Source organism: Drosophila yakuba, chromosome X (genome assembly GCF_016746365.2).
Source record: "Drosophila yakuba strain Tai18E2 chromosome X, Prin_Dyak_Tai18E2_2.1, whole genome shotgun sequence".
NCBI lineage: Eukaryota > Metazoa > Arthropoda > Insecta > Diptera > Drosophilidae > Drosophila > Drosophila yakuba.
In genome coordinates this window covers 11,148,993-11,163,080 of record NC_052526.2, presented here as the reverse complement: position 1 = coordinate 11,163,080, position 14,088 = coordinate 11,148,993, and the positions used below count along the sequence as shown (strand labels likewise).

The following is a 14,088-nucleotide window of genomic DNA, read 5'->3' as shown; positions in this document are numbered from 1 at the left end:
AGAAGTATTAATGCATTTGCTTGCTTGCCAGGTGCTAAGTTTTTCGCCCAGTGCAGTTGTGCTGCACATTGTTGGCTATAAAAGTCGTTCGCACCGTCGACGCTGTCTAGTCGCTGGAAAAGAGGCGCGAGGAGTGCGAGTGCGGTGCCATCGTTTCTGATTTATATACATATATATATCAAGCCGATTCCGAGTCCGTAACTCCGCCATCCGATACCCGTCCCGTCCGGTCCCAACACACCAACATCCCCATCTATAGTATCCCATCGCATTCCCTTTGTGTGTGGGTTGATTTTCGTGATCATTTCGCGCTGGTTACCTCGGCGAGGGGCTGTCACCGTTTAGTTGTGCGCTGGCCGAGCAGCGAGTAACATCCGGTCCACCGATCCAATCCGATCCGATCTGATCCGATCTGATCCGATCCTATACGATCCGATCCGCAATACCCAATCCAATCCAGCCCATGGATAGCTGATCGATCCGTGTGTACTGTGTGCGAAGTGTGTGTGCGACGATCGATTGGTTTTCTTTTTTGTTTTGGTGTTTTTTTGCCCTGGTGCCCTGGTGAAACCGACAGAGAGAGATAGCGAGAGAGAGAGAGAAGGAGAGTGTGTGCGAGAGAGAGAGGAGAGTGTAAGAGAGAGAGAGAGAGAGAGAGCAATGGAGGTGCTGAAGAAGGACGCCGCCCTGGGCTCGCCCAGCAGCGTCTTCTACTTACTGCTGCTGCCCACCCTGGTGCTGTGGTACATCTACTGGCGATTATCGCGGGCCCACCTGTACAGGTTGGCCGGACGACTGCCGGGACCCAGGGGCCTGCCCATCGTGGGCCACCTGTTCGATGTGATTGGACCCGCCTCATGTAAATCAACTAGCTTAAGTCCCTTTGCCACTACTTCACCCTTCATTCTATCCGATATGAGGGTTAAGCAGCCAGTGAAAATTGCGATTATGGATTATGGGGTTAACACGGTATATATGTAAATGGATAACGCATAGAAATATTTCATTTGAATTTTGAAAAATAGATTTGGCGAAATAATCCTGCTGCTACTGAGAAATCTTAAGGAACTTAAGGGAAATATAAGTAAAATCAGTTATGATTATCAGTTATATTATAAACACTGCTGCCAGCACAAATTTACTTAAATTCATTTTTTCTCGACTGCTGCTCAACAAAACGTAAATGCTTAATAAAACATTAAAATCGTCATTTTTATCAATTTGAAACTTGATTGCAAGTTAGGTCAACTTAAACAGCCACTTTATCAAAAAGAATATTTACTTGATTTAAAAAGAACTTGAAATACATTACATTTATATAGTAGGACACCACTAATCCTTTTACCATAATATATACGTGATTCTGCACTATCCACTGACCACTATCCACTATCCACTATCCAATTGAATCCCAATGAAGTTTACTGACCAAATATCCCCGCCATCCGCAGCGGTTTTCCGAACAGTGATCCGCAAGAGCGCCCCCTTCGAGCACATAGCCAAGATGTGGATCGGGCCCAAGCTGGTGGTCTTCATCTACGATCCGCGGGACGTGGAGCTGCTGCTCAGCAGCCATGTCTACATCGACAAGGCCTCCGAGTACAAGTTCTTCAAGCCCTGGCTGGGCGACGGACTCCTGATCAGCACAGGTGAGGGGCAGGAGAACACCACCCATTTTAGGGGGAGGGGGGAGGGGGGTACCACTTGCCACTAATGCAATTTGCGAAATCATAAATTAATTAAGCGATCCGCTAGCCTGACAGTTGGCACAACAATGCCGCTATAAATAAAATCAACGTCGCAGAAAAGTCACGGAAAAAAAAATTACTCAGTCTTTTGAAGTGAAGCTTAACGAATTTCCGTTGTAATGTGTTCTAAAATTATGAATAATAATAGAAATTTTTGACTTGCTTAGCGGAATGGTTTTGAACTTAAACATAAATGTTCAAGAAATTATATGATATTGTATTGAATCACTTAAAAATTCCAATTGTTCGTTAAACTTTTCTGTTTGATTTACGGACTTAAACGAAGGAATTTGAAGTATAATAATATTCTGTATTACCAACATATTTTGAGTTTTTTTTTTTTTTTTTTTTGAAGAGTAGTTAGTATCGGTTGTACATTTCTGCTCCATCTATTGTTGCAGGTCAAAAATGGCGATCGCACCGCAAACTGATCGCACCCACATTCCATCTGAACGTCTTGAAGAGCTTCATCGAGCTGTTCAACGAGAACTCGCGGAATGTGGTGAGGAAACTGCGTGCGGAGGATGGACGCACGTTTGATTGCCATGATTACATGAGCGAGGCAACCGTGGAGATTCTATTGGGTAAGTGAGCAAAGCTACAGATATACAGATATACAGATAGAGAGATGTAGAGATATACACATATAGAGATGTAGAGATAGGTGCGATAAACGGATACGGGGATAGGGATAGCTAAACCGTGATTACACTAAAGTACAGTCAACCCACACGCACTCGCGATCGCAGCGCTCATCCGTAATACCCATACCCATACCCATACCCATACCCATACCATGCCAAACCACACCATAGCATACCATGAGCATACCATGAGCATACAATCCATACAGATCACCATCTGGTGATCATCATTTCAGTGCGGACACTGTGCGTGCGCCCAAGCCGCCTAATCCCCGCTAGAAACGTACTACAGCACATACACTACGTGGATATGGACAGATTATGGACACATTGTATGCCACACACAATTGAGTGCAGACCCATTTCCCTATATACTGACAAATCAAAAATTTGCCGCTTTTGTTGTGGCCCCACAATGGGAGCAAATGAGCTATATGTATATATATATATATATATATATATATATATGTATATATAGTATATATATATTTCAGATCCCGGCCCCCCGATTTAACCGAATTATGCCAACGCAAGCGGCCAAACTGATGCAAACCGGTCGGATTTGTCCCCTAAACGATCATGTGGCTTAGTTATGAAAATTCCATAATTAGGGGATATTTCCAAGCTACAACTAACTAACTAACTAACTAACTAACTAACTAACTAGATAGATTCCTTATATGGCGTATAAATGTGAAGTAAGTAAGAAGTTTGAGTAACTTATTGTAACTCAAAGTGGGCCAAAGTTATTTGGGAATATATTATATATTTATAGACCCCTAATAATAATTTAGTTAAAATTGAAGATAGTTCATGGGGAATGCGAGTAAAAATGGTATGTAAAATGACTATTAGAAACAACCTCATAATTCTGAATGCAGGTTAAGGTAATCCTAGGTAATCCCCATAACTTTGGACCACCCAAATGGGCTTGTTTAATACCATGCCATGCCAATGCCACCCAGACGGCAATTCGCTTAAGGCCAAACACGTTTTGGGCCTGGAAAATGGTAAAAAAAGTGAAACCGACGACTTGAAGAGCCTAGACAATTTGGCAGGCGGCCAATGTTAATGACATTGCGGATCGGAGAGCTCGGCCGATTTGGGATTGATTTGTAGGCCATTGCATAATAATGCGAGCCCTGCACAACACAATTGAAATGCAGCCAAGATTGCAGAATGCAATTGGCTTGGATTGCATTGGATTGCATTGGATTGGATTGGATGCAATGGGTTGGGTTGGGTTTGGGTTTGGGTTTGGGATTGGGACCTAGGCGAACCGAATGAAAATGCAACGAATGTGGGATTCTCGTACTCGGCTGCAATTAAAGCCGCACGTCGCACTGCCATTAAGCATTTAATCAGGAAAATTTGAATGCAACGACTGAGGTTGTTGTTCACGGCGATTATTACTCTTGCATGGGGTATGGGGTATGGGTCTGAATCTGAGTCTGAGTCTGAGTCTGAGTCTGACGCAAACGGGCAATTGCAATTAGCAATTAAGACCTCAACGAAACAACAAATGCCAAGCGAAATGCCTATGAAAAACCGGGCAAGTTTCCACAATTCGAATCACAGGAATCCGTAGCCAGGCAAAAACCAAATGTGCCATTGCATAAGCCTTTCCTTCAATTCATTTATAGTGCACTATAATTTATAGATTGCTGGTAAATATAACTATATGTAGTAATAGTTATTTGCGTGCCGATGAAATTCACTGACCTATCCCATTCGAAACTTGAGTATTTCCAGCCGTTTTTGAGATTGTGCTCACATTTTCTGTACATTTTCTTTAGTTCTATTCAGCTATAGACTGTTTATTGCATTTCCCTGCAATTGACAACGTACTGATTTAAATGAAAATCAATAAATAAATAAATAAAGACTCCTTTAGCCAGCTGTCTTAAGGCGAAACAAATGCCAAATTCCAGGCTCGCATTTTTCCCACAGCACAAAAACATTGTACACACGAAGCGGATTTGTCCGTAAGCTCGTTTATGCTGTCATCTATAGATCTATTTATGCATTGTATCTACAATTAGACAGGCGGGATGGTGAGCTGGCGGGGAATCCGGAATCCGGGGGCTACCTCCGCCGCCTGTTGTCTGTTTGTTAAGTTCAATTGGCGCTTGGGTCAGGCGAGTGCATTCCACTTCCCCCCATTTGTGCTGGGGGTCCATCCACATCCACATCCCCACATCCACATGCCATCCCATCCGATCTCCTCGCATCCGATCTCGATCGCAATCTGCTCTTCAAATCCAGATCCGAGATTCTGCACTGAAACACTGAAAGGAAAAGTACGATTCAAATGTAATTGCATATTGTTTGGTTTATTATCTTTAGTTTCTTTAATATTCAATTTGTTTAGATACAATTGTATAAATACAGACTCTTTCCCATTCCAGAGACTGCGATGGGTGTGTCGAAGAAAACGCAGGACAAGTCCGGATTCGAGTACGCGATGGCCGTGATGCGGATGTGCGACATCCTGCACGCCCGCCACCGCAGCATCTTCCTGCGCAACGAGTTCGTGTTCACCCTGACGCGCTACTACAAGGAGCAGGGTCGCCTGCTGAACATCATCCACGGCCTGACCACCAAGGTGATCCGCAGCAAGAAGGCCGCCTTCGAGCAGGGCACCCGTGGATCTCTCGCCCAGTGCGAGCTGAAGGCAGCCGCCTTGGAGAGGGAACGCGAACAGCTTGGTGGTGGTGGTGGTGGTGGTCGTGATGAGCTGATGGCTGGCAGCGATGACAAGGACAAGGACAAGGACCAGGAGAGGGAGAAGGATAAGGATAGGGAGAAGGAGAAGGCGACTCCGGTGGCGGGACTGTCGTACGGCCAGTCGGCTGGCCTCAAGGATGACCTGGATGTGGAGGACAATGACATTGGCGAGAAGAAACGGCTGGCCTTCCTCGATCTGATGCTCGAAAGTGCCCAGAATGGAGCACTGATAACGGACACGGAAATCAAGGAGCAGGTGGACACCATTATGTTCGAAGGACACGACACCACGGCAGCCGGCTCCTCGTTCTTCCTCTCGCTGATGGGCATCCACCAGGACATCCAGGATCGCGTACTAGCCGAACTCGACTCCATTTTCGGGGACTCACAGCGACCGGCCACGTTTCAGGTGGGCAATTCCATAGACTTAGTTGTACTTGTAATTACGAAATCCCCCCATCCATTGCAGGACACACTGGAGATGAAGTATCTGGAGCGGTGTCTGATGGAGACGTTGCGCATGTACCCACCAGTTCCACTGATCGCCCGCGAGCTGCAGGAGGACCTCAAGTTGAACTCGGGCAACTACGTGATCCCCAGGGGCGCCACGGTGACGGTGGCCACTGTCCTGCTCCATCGCAATCCGAAGGTCTACGCCAATCCGAACGTCTTCGATCCGGACAACTTCCTGCCGGAGCGGCAGGCCAATCGCCACTACTACGCATTCGTGCCCTTCTCTGCGGGACCACGCAGCTGTGTGGGTGAGTCACAGATTTTACACTGAAAAAAAAAACTATTTATGAGTTATGGATATGAAGCCAAACATCTGTAATAAATGCCATTAATGGGTTGTATATTTTGTAGGGCGCAAGTACGCGATGCTCAAGCTGAAGATCCTTCTGTCGACCATTTTGCGGAACTACCGTGTCTACTCGGACCTGACCGAATCGGACTTTAAGCTGCAGGCGGACATCATACTGAAGCGGGAGGAGGGATTCCGCGTGCGCCTGCAGCCGCGGACCAGGTGAACCCGGTGACCGCGACGAACACGAGCTAGGCAAACCAGGTGGACCAGGTGGACCAGGTGAAGCAGGTGGTGCTGGTGGTGCTGGTGGAGCAGGCGGAGCAGGCGGACAGCACACCGTATTCACCGTACACCGTACACACAATAAGCTACACAGAACGGACACTTATCCATACATACATATATCTCCACTTGTTGGCAAGTGATAGTCACCGGTTTATACAGTAATATTGATAATATTAAATAATAAATGTGCTCCCACACTCGATTTATTGAATAGTATAATGATTATTTTTTTGTCGCATTTAACACGAAAAGCAACCACAACTATCGTCATCTTCCTTTAATTGTTCTACTATATTTTTTTTTTTTTTGGTTATTTAATAATTATAATACCTATTTTTGTGTAATGATTTTGACAATAAATCTTTTGTGTAATTATACAACTGGCCTTTTTTGTGAACTTAGTCTTTGAAAAGTTATGATACAACAAATGCAGATGAAAGGCATTTGATTTGATTTACTCGTCTTCTAATTTATGTTTTTTAGTTTGAAATCCATCACATTCAAATAAGCGCGCCATCGCAGCATTAACCAACACTGTACCAACAGGCCAGGCAATGTGGTATATTTTGGTATTTATCTATCGACCGTCGGCCGTCACTAACGCGGCGTTGCCCAACCCATATGCAGCAACCTAATCTGGCCATCCGGCAGCACTGGCCAAAAGTGACACGGCGACAGCGAACTTGAAAGCGAAAGTTTACAATTAGCGATTGCTGGCGTCCATTGCCGAACACAGGAGTCAGTAACTGGAGTAACCCATTCGCCAGGATGTCGCACGCCATCGACGAACTGCAGGCGATCATCGCCGAGCTGAAGACAGAGCTGGAGGAGCCGAAGGCCACCGGCGGCGTCGCCACCAACAGTCGCCTGGCACGCGATCGCATCGATCGCATGTCCGCCGAGGTGGTGGACTCCAATCCCTACAGCCGCCTGATGGCCCTGCAGCGGATGAACATAGTCAAGGACTACGAGCGCATCCGCGACAAGGCGGTGGCCATTGTGGGCGTGGGCGGCGTGGGTAGCGTCACTGCCGACATGCTAACACGGTGCGTACACAGCGAGAAAAGCGTAATCCATTTGGTATAATAATTCGGTTAAAGACTTACAACAAGCAGTTCGCATTGCAGCTAACCTTCTTAAGTGATTACTTACGATACATAATACCATTCATAATGTATATAATGTCCCTGTATTAATGATCATAATTGATGTCTTGCAGCTGCGGCATTGGCAAACTGATTCTCTTCGACTACGACAAAGTGGAGCTGGCCAACATGAATCGGCTGTTCTTCACACCCGATCAGGCGGGACTTTCCAAAGTTGAGGCTGCAGCCGCCACGCTGAGCTTCATCAATCCGGACGTGGAGATTGAGACGCACAACTACAATATCACAACGGTGGAGAACTTTGATCGCTTCCTGGACACAATATCGCAGGGCGGACGGATAGCTGGCCAGCCGGTGGATCTGGTGCTCAGCTGTGTGGACAACTTTGAGGCACGAATGGCCATCAATGCGGCGTGCAATGAGCGTAATCTCAACTGGTTTGAGTCGGGCGTTTCGGAGAATGCCGTCTCGGGACACATTCAGTTTATCCGTCCTGGCGATACCGCCTGTTTTGCTTGTGCGCCACCCTTGGTGGTGGCCGAGAACATCGACGAGAAGACGCTAAAAAGGGAGGGCGTGTGCGCCGCCTCCCTGCCCACAACTATGGGCATTACGGCTGGTTTCCTCGTCCAGAACGCCCTGAAGTATTTGCTGAATTTCGGCGAGGTCTCCGACTATCTGGGCTACAATGCCCTCAGCGATTTCTTCCCCAAGATGACGCTCAAGCCGAATCCGCAGTGCGATGACAGAAACTGTATAGTTCGGCAAAAGGAATTCCAAGCCAGGCCCAAACCTGTGGTTATTGAAGAGAAGGCAGTCAGCGAAGAGCCGCTGCATGCCACCAACGAATGGGGCATTGAATTGGTCGCCGAGGATGCGCCAGAAAGTAATCCAACGCCCACTGAAGCCCCAGTGGTGGGTGAAGGCCTAAGACTCGCCTACGAAGCTCCTGAAAGGTCCAGCGAAACTTCAGAAGAAACCGTAACTACTGCTCCCGCGGACGAGACCAGTTTGGAAGACCTGATGGCGCAAATGAAGTCGATGTGAATTGATTCCATACTCTGTATTTATAGACACTTTTTGTAAAACACATATTTTTTTTGTATAAAGTCCGCTTTGTTTTGTGTAAACCAAGTAATTTTTCATTTATGTAGTTTAGTCAATCGAATTACCTGCTTTGTGCTTCGAATGATTTACATTTATTTAAATTACGCGGTCACAGCTTGCTAATGTCTGGTATTTTTAGTACGTCAGTATTTTAAGCTTGCCCTATCTGGCAGCACCGGCGCTAGCGCGTTATCGATTCGCAGCGATAACGATAGACAAATTTGTTGTCGCGTTGTCACAAAAAAAAAGGAAGAAAACTCCTGCAAAAAGAGTTTTTCTGGGCATTTCACGCGCTTCTCTTGGATATCAAGGGCAGGAAAAGGCTATAGCAAGCAGATAAAATATGGGCAAGAAGGAGGAAAAGTCACAGCAGGGCGAGGAGGTGAGTTAACCAAATGCCGGCTTGGCATTTGGTCCATTGAGATGTGTTCCACGTCATTGTAAACTAGTTTACAGTTTATATGTACATAAACTAACTTGATTCTGTTTTATATACCCTGCCAGCTGGTAAAGGTCAACAAGTGGGATGGATCCGCGGTAAAGCACGCCCTCGATGATGCGGTAAAAACCTGCCTCCTTGGCGATCGTCCCCAGCTGAAGGAGCAATTCGGCCTGGTCAACACCCGTTTGGCCCTCTGCGCCCTGGCCGTGTCCGTGGCCATAATGGCTCATGCGTGGGACTTCACCCACCCCTTCCCGGAATCCCGTCCAGTGCTCCTGTTCAGCGTTCTCGCCTACTTTGCCCTCCTGGGCATTTTGACCCTGCACTCCAGTTTCCGCGAGAAGGGCACCTTTGCGGTGGCCCTGCAGAAGGACAAGGAGCGGGAGCGCCTGTGGGAGGCCAGCTCTGATATGCGCAAGTACGACGACAAGTACCTGCTGACCCTCAGTGTTCGCGACTCGAAAAATGGCAAGAGACGCGAGCAGAGCAGCAACAAGTCCTGCGCCGCCTTCATCGATCAGAATGGCATTGTCCTGGACAACCTGGTGGCCAACGAGGTCAACCGCCTGTTCAACGCCTTGGCCGCCGACAAAAAGAGCGCAGGCCCCCTTGTTTCTAATTAAACCAAATTCCCCACTTATGTCTCATTAAACTGTAGCTTTTGTGGTAAGCCGACTGTTTGTCTTTTGTAATAAGCGGAACAACTATTATATGAAATAAATTCTTTGATTTACAGCTTAACATAAATGTCTGAATCTGATAGTAACTTTACCATTGATTTGTGGCTTATTTGGAAGTGCTTAGTAAAAAAAAAAACCCATAAGTTAAGAAAGCGAGAATTCCGGTGGCGGCGGAGAAAAATGAGCTTTGTCTAAAAACCGGGGGCGATGTCGAAGCCTCCACCAGACTCACATTTAAGCAGAAGATAAACAGCAAAATTAACTTAAATGCATTTTGAAGAATATAATAATATTTATTCTATATAAACGATTATCCAGAAATTTGTTAACACCCAGTGTTTAGAACTTCTTGCGGCCCTGCAGTTTCAACGCTTTTCAATTCTTCCCATTGTTCAGATTCTTCATTATGTCGCGAAGTTGCTTTGCCATCTTCTGCTTCGCCATCTTCTCTTTCTCCATCTTCTTCCTTACCATCTGCTTGGCCATCTTTTCCTTTGCCATCTTCTTGGCTATCTTGGCCATCTTTTCCTTTGCCATCTTCTTGGCTATCTTGGCCATCTTTTCCTTTGCCATCTTCTTGGCTATCTTGGCCATCTTTTCCTTTGCAATCTTCTTGGCTATCTTGGCCATCTTTTCCTTTACCATCTTCTGCCTTAGCATCATCTTTCTCTCCTTCTCTTCCTTTACCATCTTCTGTCTTAGCATCTCCCGTTTCTCCTTCTTCTCGTTTGCCATCTTCATTTCTTCTATCTTCTTTGCCATCTTTTTTTCGATCTTCTTCTTTGCCATCTTTTTTTCAATCTTCTTCTTTGTCAGCCTCTTCTGCTCTCTTTCCAAAGATTTTAAGCTGGCGCTGTGACGCTGCCCATTGGAAGTGGTTACCTGGTGCTTGCCCAGGTCGTTCAGGGAGGTCATCAAGTCCTGAGATCGCTGCTTCGTCTCTGCCTTCACCAGGCTTGGACGGATCGTCATCATGCTAAATGCCTTGGCGGACAATCCATCGGCATTGCGTTTGCCGAGTATAATCGTTTGGTCCACACGTAGAGATGGACTGTATACTTTCTGGGTCGGCTTCCGCTCCGTGGTTTCGGATAACAATCCGGTCTTCCTACGCTTTTGGTGAGGCGTTGAGGTTGCAGTCGGCATCGAGGATTCGTCAAATTGCTTTTTCTTGGTAATGGTGGCCCTTAAGGGAAAGTTTTCCTTCTTTCTGGACAAAGTCTTGCGCCTCGATGCAGCATTCTTGGCCACTTCACGGCTGGCCGGGATTGGCTGCCACACATCAAGCTTGAAGAGTCTATCGCCATAGCCACCTAACCCCTGGGAACCAAATCGTTGGCCCTCAGAAGGCTGGCGCATTTCCGTGTCCATCCACACATCCACTCCATCCTGCAGACTGAACTGAATGGGACGACGACGCACTGGCTCCGTCGCGGGGCGCTTAACGGACTTCTTGGAGGCCACAGTCTTGGGCTTCGACGCAGTGATATAAGCCCCGCCCCTGGTGAAGCCTCCACGATTGGGGAAGACGTTCTCCAGAGTGATTCTTCCAGCATGGACTTTCACACAAAAGCGCTGAGTTGCGTAGCCAGGACACTCCACGCGCACAATGTTCTTGCCATCGATCAGGATTTTAAATTTCATGTCTATTTCTCGTAATTTCTCTTAATAATGAAGATGAAAAGGAAATGAATGCAATTTGGTTCGTTTTGAGGTTATGACCTTCTGGATGACTTGGCAAAAATAAGGTTTTGCGCTCCGACGTTGTAACCCGGTGAATGATTCTGTGAAAAGAAATTTTATCGAGAAAGGTCCTTCAAATGTCAACTTTCAAGAGTCAACTTGATGTACTCGATACTTTCGAAGTGTCAGGGCTACCTCAAAATAGGGTAGCCTCCAATTTGGGGAACTACACAAATGCAAAAGTTCGGTTTCCACTTGAACGAGTTGAACACATGGGGATCGATTAAATGTGTTGAGTACCACACAAATCTATAACTTAAATTCAATTAATATTAGTAGATTCGTACTGCGCTTTATTCCCATATTATGTATTTAAATAGGAAATACTCCTTTTTTGGTGATCCTCCCCTATGTTCCACCATTCTTCTCAGGTTCCTCGCGATCCGATTTTCTATTTTCGCGGTGGCCAAGCATTTTTCGTAGGTCAAAAGCCGGATCTGCTAAACTTGAATGGTTGCCAAGAGGAGTTTTTGGCGAGTTCGCGGCAAGAAAATCCACCGCCCGGCCAAAAAAATTAACATTTCGAAACATAAAAAAAAAAAAAAACAACCTAAGGAGATCCGGAGACGACAACATTATTAATAGACGGATGCTAAAGGTTTTTGCACTTGGTTTATTTCTGGTGCTCCGCATTCCTGACATGCCGCCGTGGTGACAAAAATATATGCAGCGCACACGAGAAATGCAAACATAACGCATATCCACTGCATATCCCATCCAATCCGATTACACCGCAAGAAAATATCAAAATTATAATTTTTAAACTATACGCATCTATAAAAATAAAAAAATATCATTTTTTCCTTTGGATATTCTATTTTGAATTATTAATGATTATTTTTTTAAACTTGGCTTAAGCTATACTTTAAACATGAGTAATAGTTTAAAGTGCACGAAAAATGTGCACTGGCTCGCAAGTGGAGCACACACACAGGCGTGCAGGCGTTCACACCTACACACGGCGGGAAAACGAGGCGGGAAAAGTTGGAGGGCGAGGAAAAGCCAGGGAACTGCAAGCATAAATATAAATATACATTTAAAATTGAGAATTCAACAAAGACGCGAGGTGCCAACTATTTGTGGGCCGTGCCACGCCCACACGCCCTGAGAATAGGCGCCACACAAAATGCACATTGGATTCCAAAAATAATAAAGAGCAGGTTTCTTCTTATAACATTAATTGATTAATTGAAAACATGCTTTGAATCTGACACAGAGTGACCATGTGCAGAAAAGTAAGCTTAACATAAAAATTGTTAAAATAGAAACGATTCACGCCTAATTTGGTAAGATGAAAGATGTTCATAGAACTGTCTTCTTAGTTCTATATAAGTTGTAATACTTAAAATGAAATCTGTCAAGTTATATTAACCAATTTCTAATTTTTATCAACTTAGATAAATAATAAACCTGTACTGTTACGAATCAGTGCTGTTAACTGGCTTTCGGTATTTTCCAGTATATTCCAAAGTCCCAAGCGTCATACGGCTGGTCACAGCGTGACCAGAGGCACTTTCAAAAAATACCAGGCAAGAGCAACAGAGTTATTTTCATGGTGTGCGTTCACTTTACGCGAACGCGAGTAATTGAAATTTCAATCCGCCAACGAACGGTTCGTGCGCGCTGCTCCGCTGCGAGTTTCTTGTACCTCCGTGCCTCCGCAAAGCAAAACAAAAAAAATAAAGCCTGGTTAAAATCTGCGAGCCATTTTTCGCGTAAAACCCTTTCTGAAAGGAGCAAGAGGAAGAAGAAGAAGCTAAGGAGGAGTTCTTCGGAGAGAACGGTAGTTAATTGGCGAAATACCGAAAATAACAAAAACAAAAACATAACCAGCAGCAGCAACAGCATCACACATACATACACACGCGGGAATTTTTCGGGCCTCTCTTTGCGCGCGTGTGTGTGTGCTTGTGCTGCAGTTGCATAGTTTTTGCTTCTTTACTTCATTTAATTCATTTGTGTTTTTGTTGTTGTTGTTTGGTACTGGAATCTTGTCTCCTTCTCCCCTCTCTGTCGCTCTCCCGCGCGCAACGTAATCCGCTGATTAATTTGGAAGCGTGTGTTTTATCACTAAACTACAATTTTTTTTCGGTTCTGTGCAGTTGAGATTTGAATTGTTCGCCCCTCAAAGAAATAACAAGTTGCCACTAAAAATAATAGCCAATCAAACGAAGGATTAAATAAAGCCAAAAATCGAAAGAAGATTCGATCTTCAAACACACTAACACATACACACACCACAAACCCCCACACACACAAAATGTTCACCGAAAAGGGAATTTTTCCCATTGGCGACGGACTTTTGGATGTGGACGCCGATCGGCTGAAGGGACTCCTCGTCTCGTGTCCCGACATCAACGAGATCTACGAGGTGGAACAGACGCCGTTTGCCAGGTGAGTTTTTAGTTTTCAGTATTCCGTTTTGAGTTTCGCAGTATTATTCTCCTTTTCCCTTGCCAAAAAACAACCGAAAATAAGAAGCACAAAAAACAAGTTTCTCGCATCTCCACACAGAAAAAAAATCAGCTAGAAAGGTAACCATATTTTTTTTGTGGGGAATTCTGGTCAGAATTCCATATCCATAGATACAGTCCATATCGCAGATATATGTAATTAAAGACAATCTACATAATTCCAAAGAATTTTCTTTCTCTTATTTTCTTCTCTTATTTCTTTAAATAAAACTAGGACTTTTAATTATTAGCTTAAATACCATAATTTGATCCTATTTTTATTTTTTGTTGCTCGTGTAATTTGATTTTATAAGCTCGACTTCAATTGGATTCTAATCAAATCAAAAG

At 45.0% G+C, this 14,088-nt stretch overlaps 5 protein-coding genes across 7 annotated transcripts in view; 4 read left to right on the top strand and 1 right to left on the bottom strand.

Moving 5' to 3' along the window:
* The first annotated feature begins 171 nt into the window (after positions 1–171).
* LOC6525020 (cytochrome P450 4g15) lies at positions 172–6,586 on the top strand. The gene is made up of 6 exons (XM_002100823.4): positions 172–859; positions 1,452–1,649; positions 2,150–2,332; positions 4,801–5,528; positions 5,589–5,880; positions 5,984–6,586. Exons 1-6 carry the CDS (start codon positions 661–663, stop codon positions 6,145–6,147), a joined length of 1,764 nt encoding a protein of 587 aa, XP_002100859.1. The 5' UTR covers positions 172–660; the 3' UTR covers positions 6,148–6,586.
* Positions 6,587–6,840: 254 nt separating this feature from the next.
* On the top strand, positions 6,841–8,445 carry LOC6525019 (ubiquitin-like modifier-activating enzyme 5). The gene is made up of 2 exons (XM_002100822.4): positions 6,841–7,255; positions 7,429–8,445. Exons 1-2 carry the CDS (start codon positions 6,978–6,980, stop codon positions 8,360–8,362), a joined length of 1,212 nt encoding a protein of 403 aa, XP_002100858.1. The 5' UTR covers positions 6,841–6,977; the 3' UTR covers positions 8,363–8,445.
* Positions 8,446–8,627: 182 nt separating this feature from the next.
* Positions 8,628–9,630, top strand: LOC6525018 (signal peptidase complex subunit 2). 2 transcript variants are annotated; one of them, XM_043206921.1, is made up of 3 exons: positions 8,628–8,804; positions 8,927–9,530; positions 9,601–9,630. In XM_043206921.1, exons 1-2 carry the CDS (start codon positions 8,766–8,768, stop codon positions 9,485–9,487), a joined length of 600 nt encoding a protein of 199 aa, XP_043062856.1. In that variant the 5' UTR covers positions 8,628–8,765; the 3' UTR covers positions 9,488–9,530; positions 9,601–9,630. The 2 variants fall into 2 exon arrangements, with proteins under 2 accessions (XP_043062856.1, XP_002100857.1); XM_002100821.4 differs by having other exon boundaries at positions 8,927–9,605.
* A 182-nt stretch (positions 9,631–9,812) lies between these two features.
* On the bottom strand, positions 9,813–11,371 carry LOC26534630 (protein PXR1). The gene has a single exon (XM_039372061.1). The coding sequence runs from the start codon at positions 11,186–11,188 to the stop codon at positions 9,920–9,922; it is 1,269 nt and encodes a 422-aa protein (XP_039227995.1). The 5' UTR covers positions 11,189–11,371; the 3' UTR covers positions 9,813–9,919.
* A 1,480-nt stretch (positions 11,372–12,851) lies between these two features.
* The window catches only part of LOC6525016 (death-associated protein kinase related), a 53,885-nt gene continuing 52,648 nt past the window's right edge, over positions 12,852–14,088 (top strand). The window contains exons 1-2 of one of the 2 annotated variants that reach the window (XM_039372051.2): positions 12,852–13,002; positions 13,390–13,681. In XM_039372051.2, the coding sequence (XP_039227985.1) occupies positions 13,548–13,681 (134 nt within the window). In that variant the 5' untranslated portion in view covers positions 12,852–13,002; positions 13,390–13,547. Of the gene's footprint in view, positions 13,071–13,389; positions 13,682–14,088 lie in introns of both variants that reach the window. The other variant, XM_015190555.3, reaches the window with a different exon arrangement.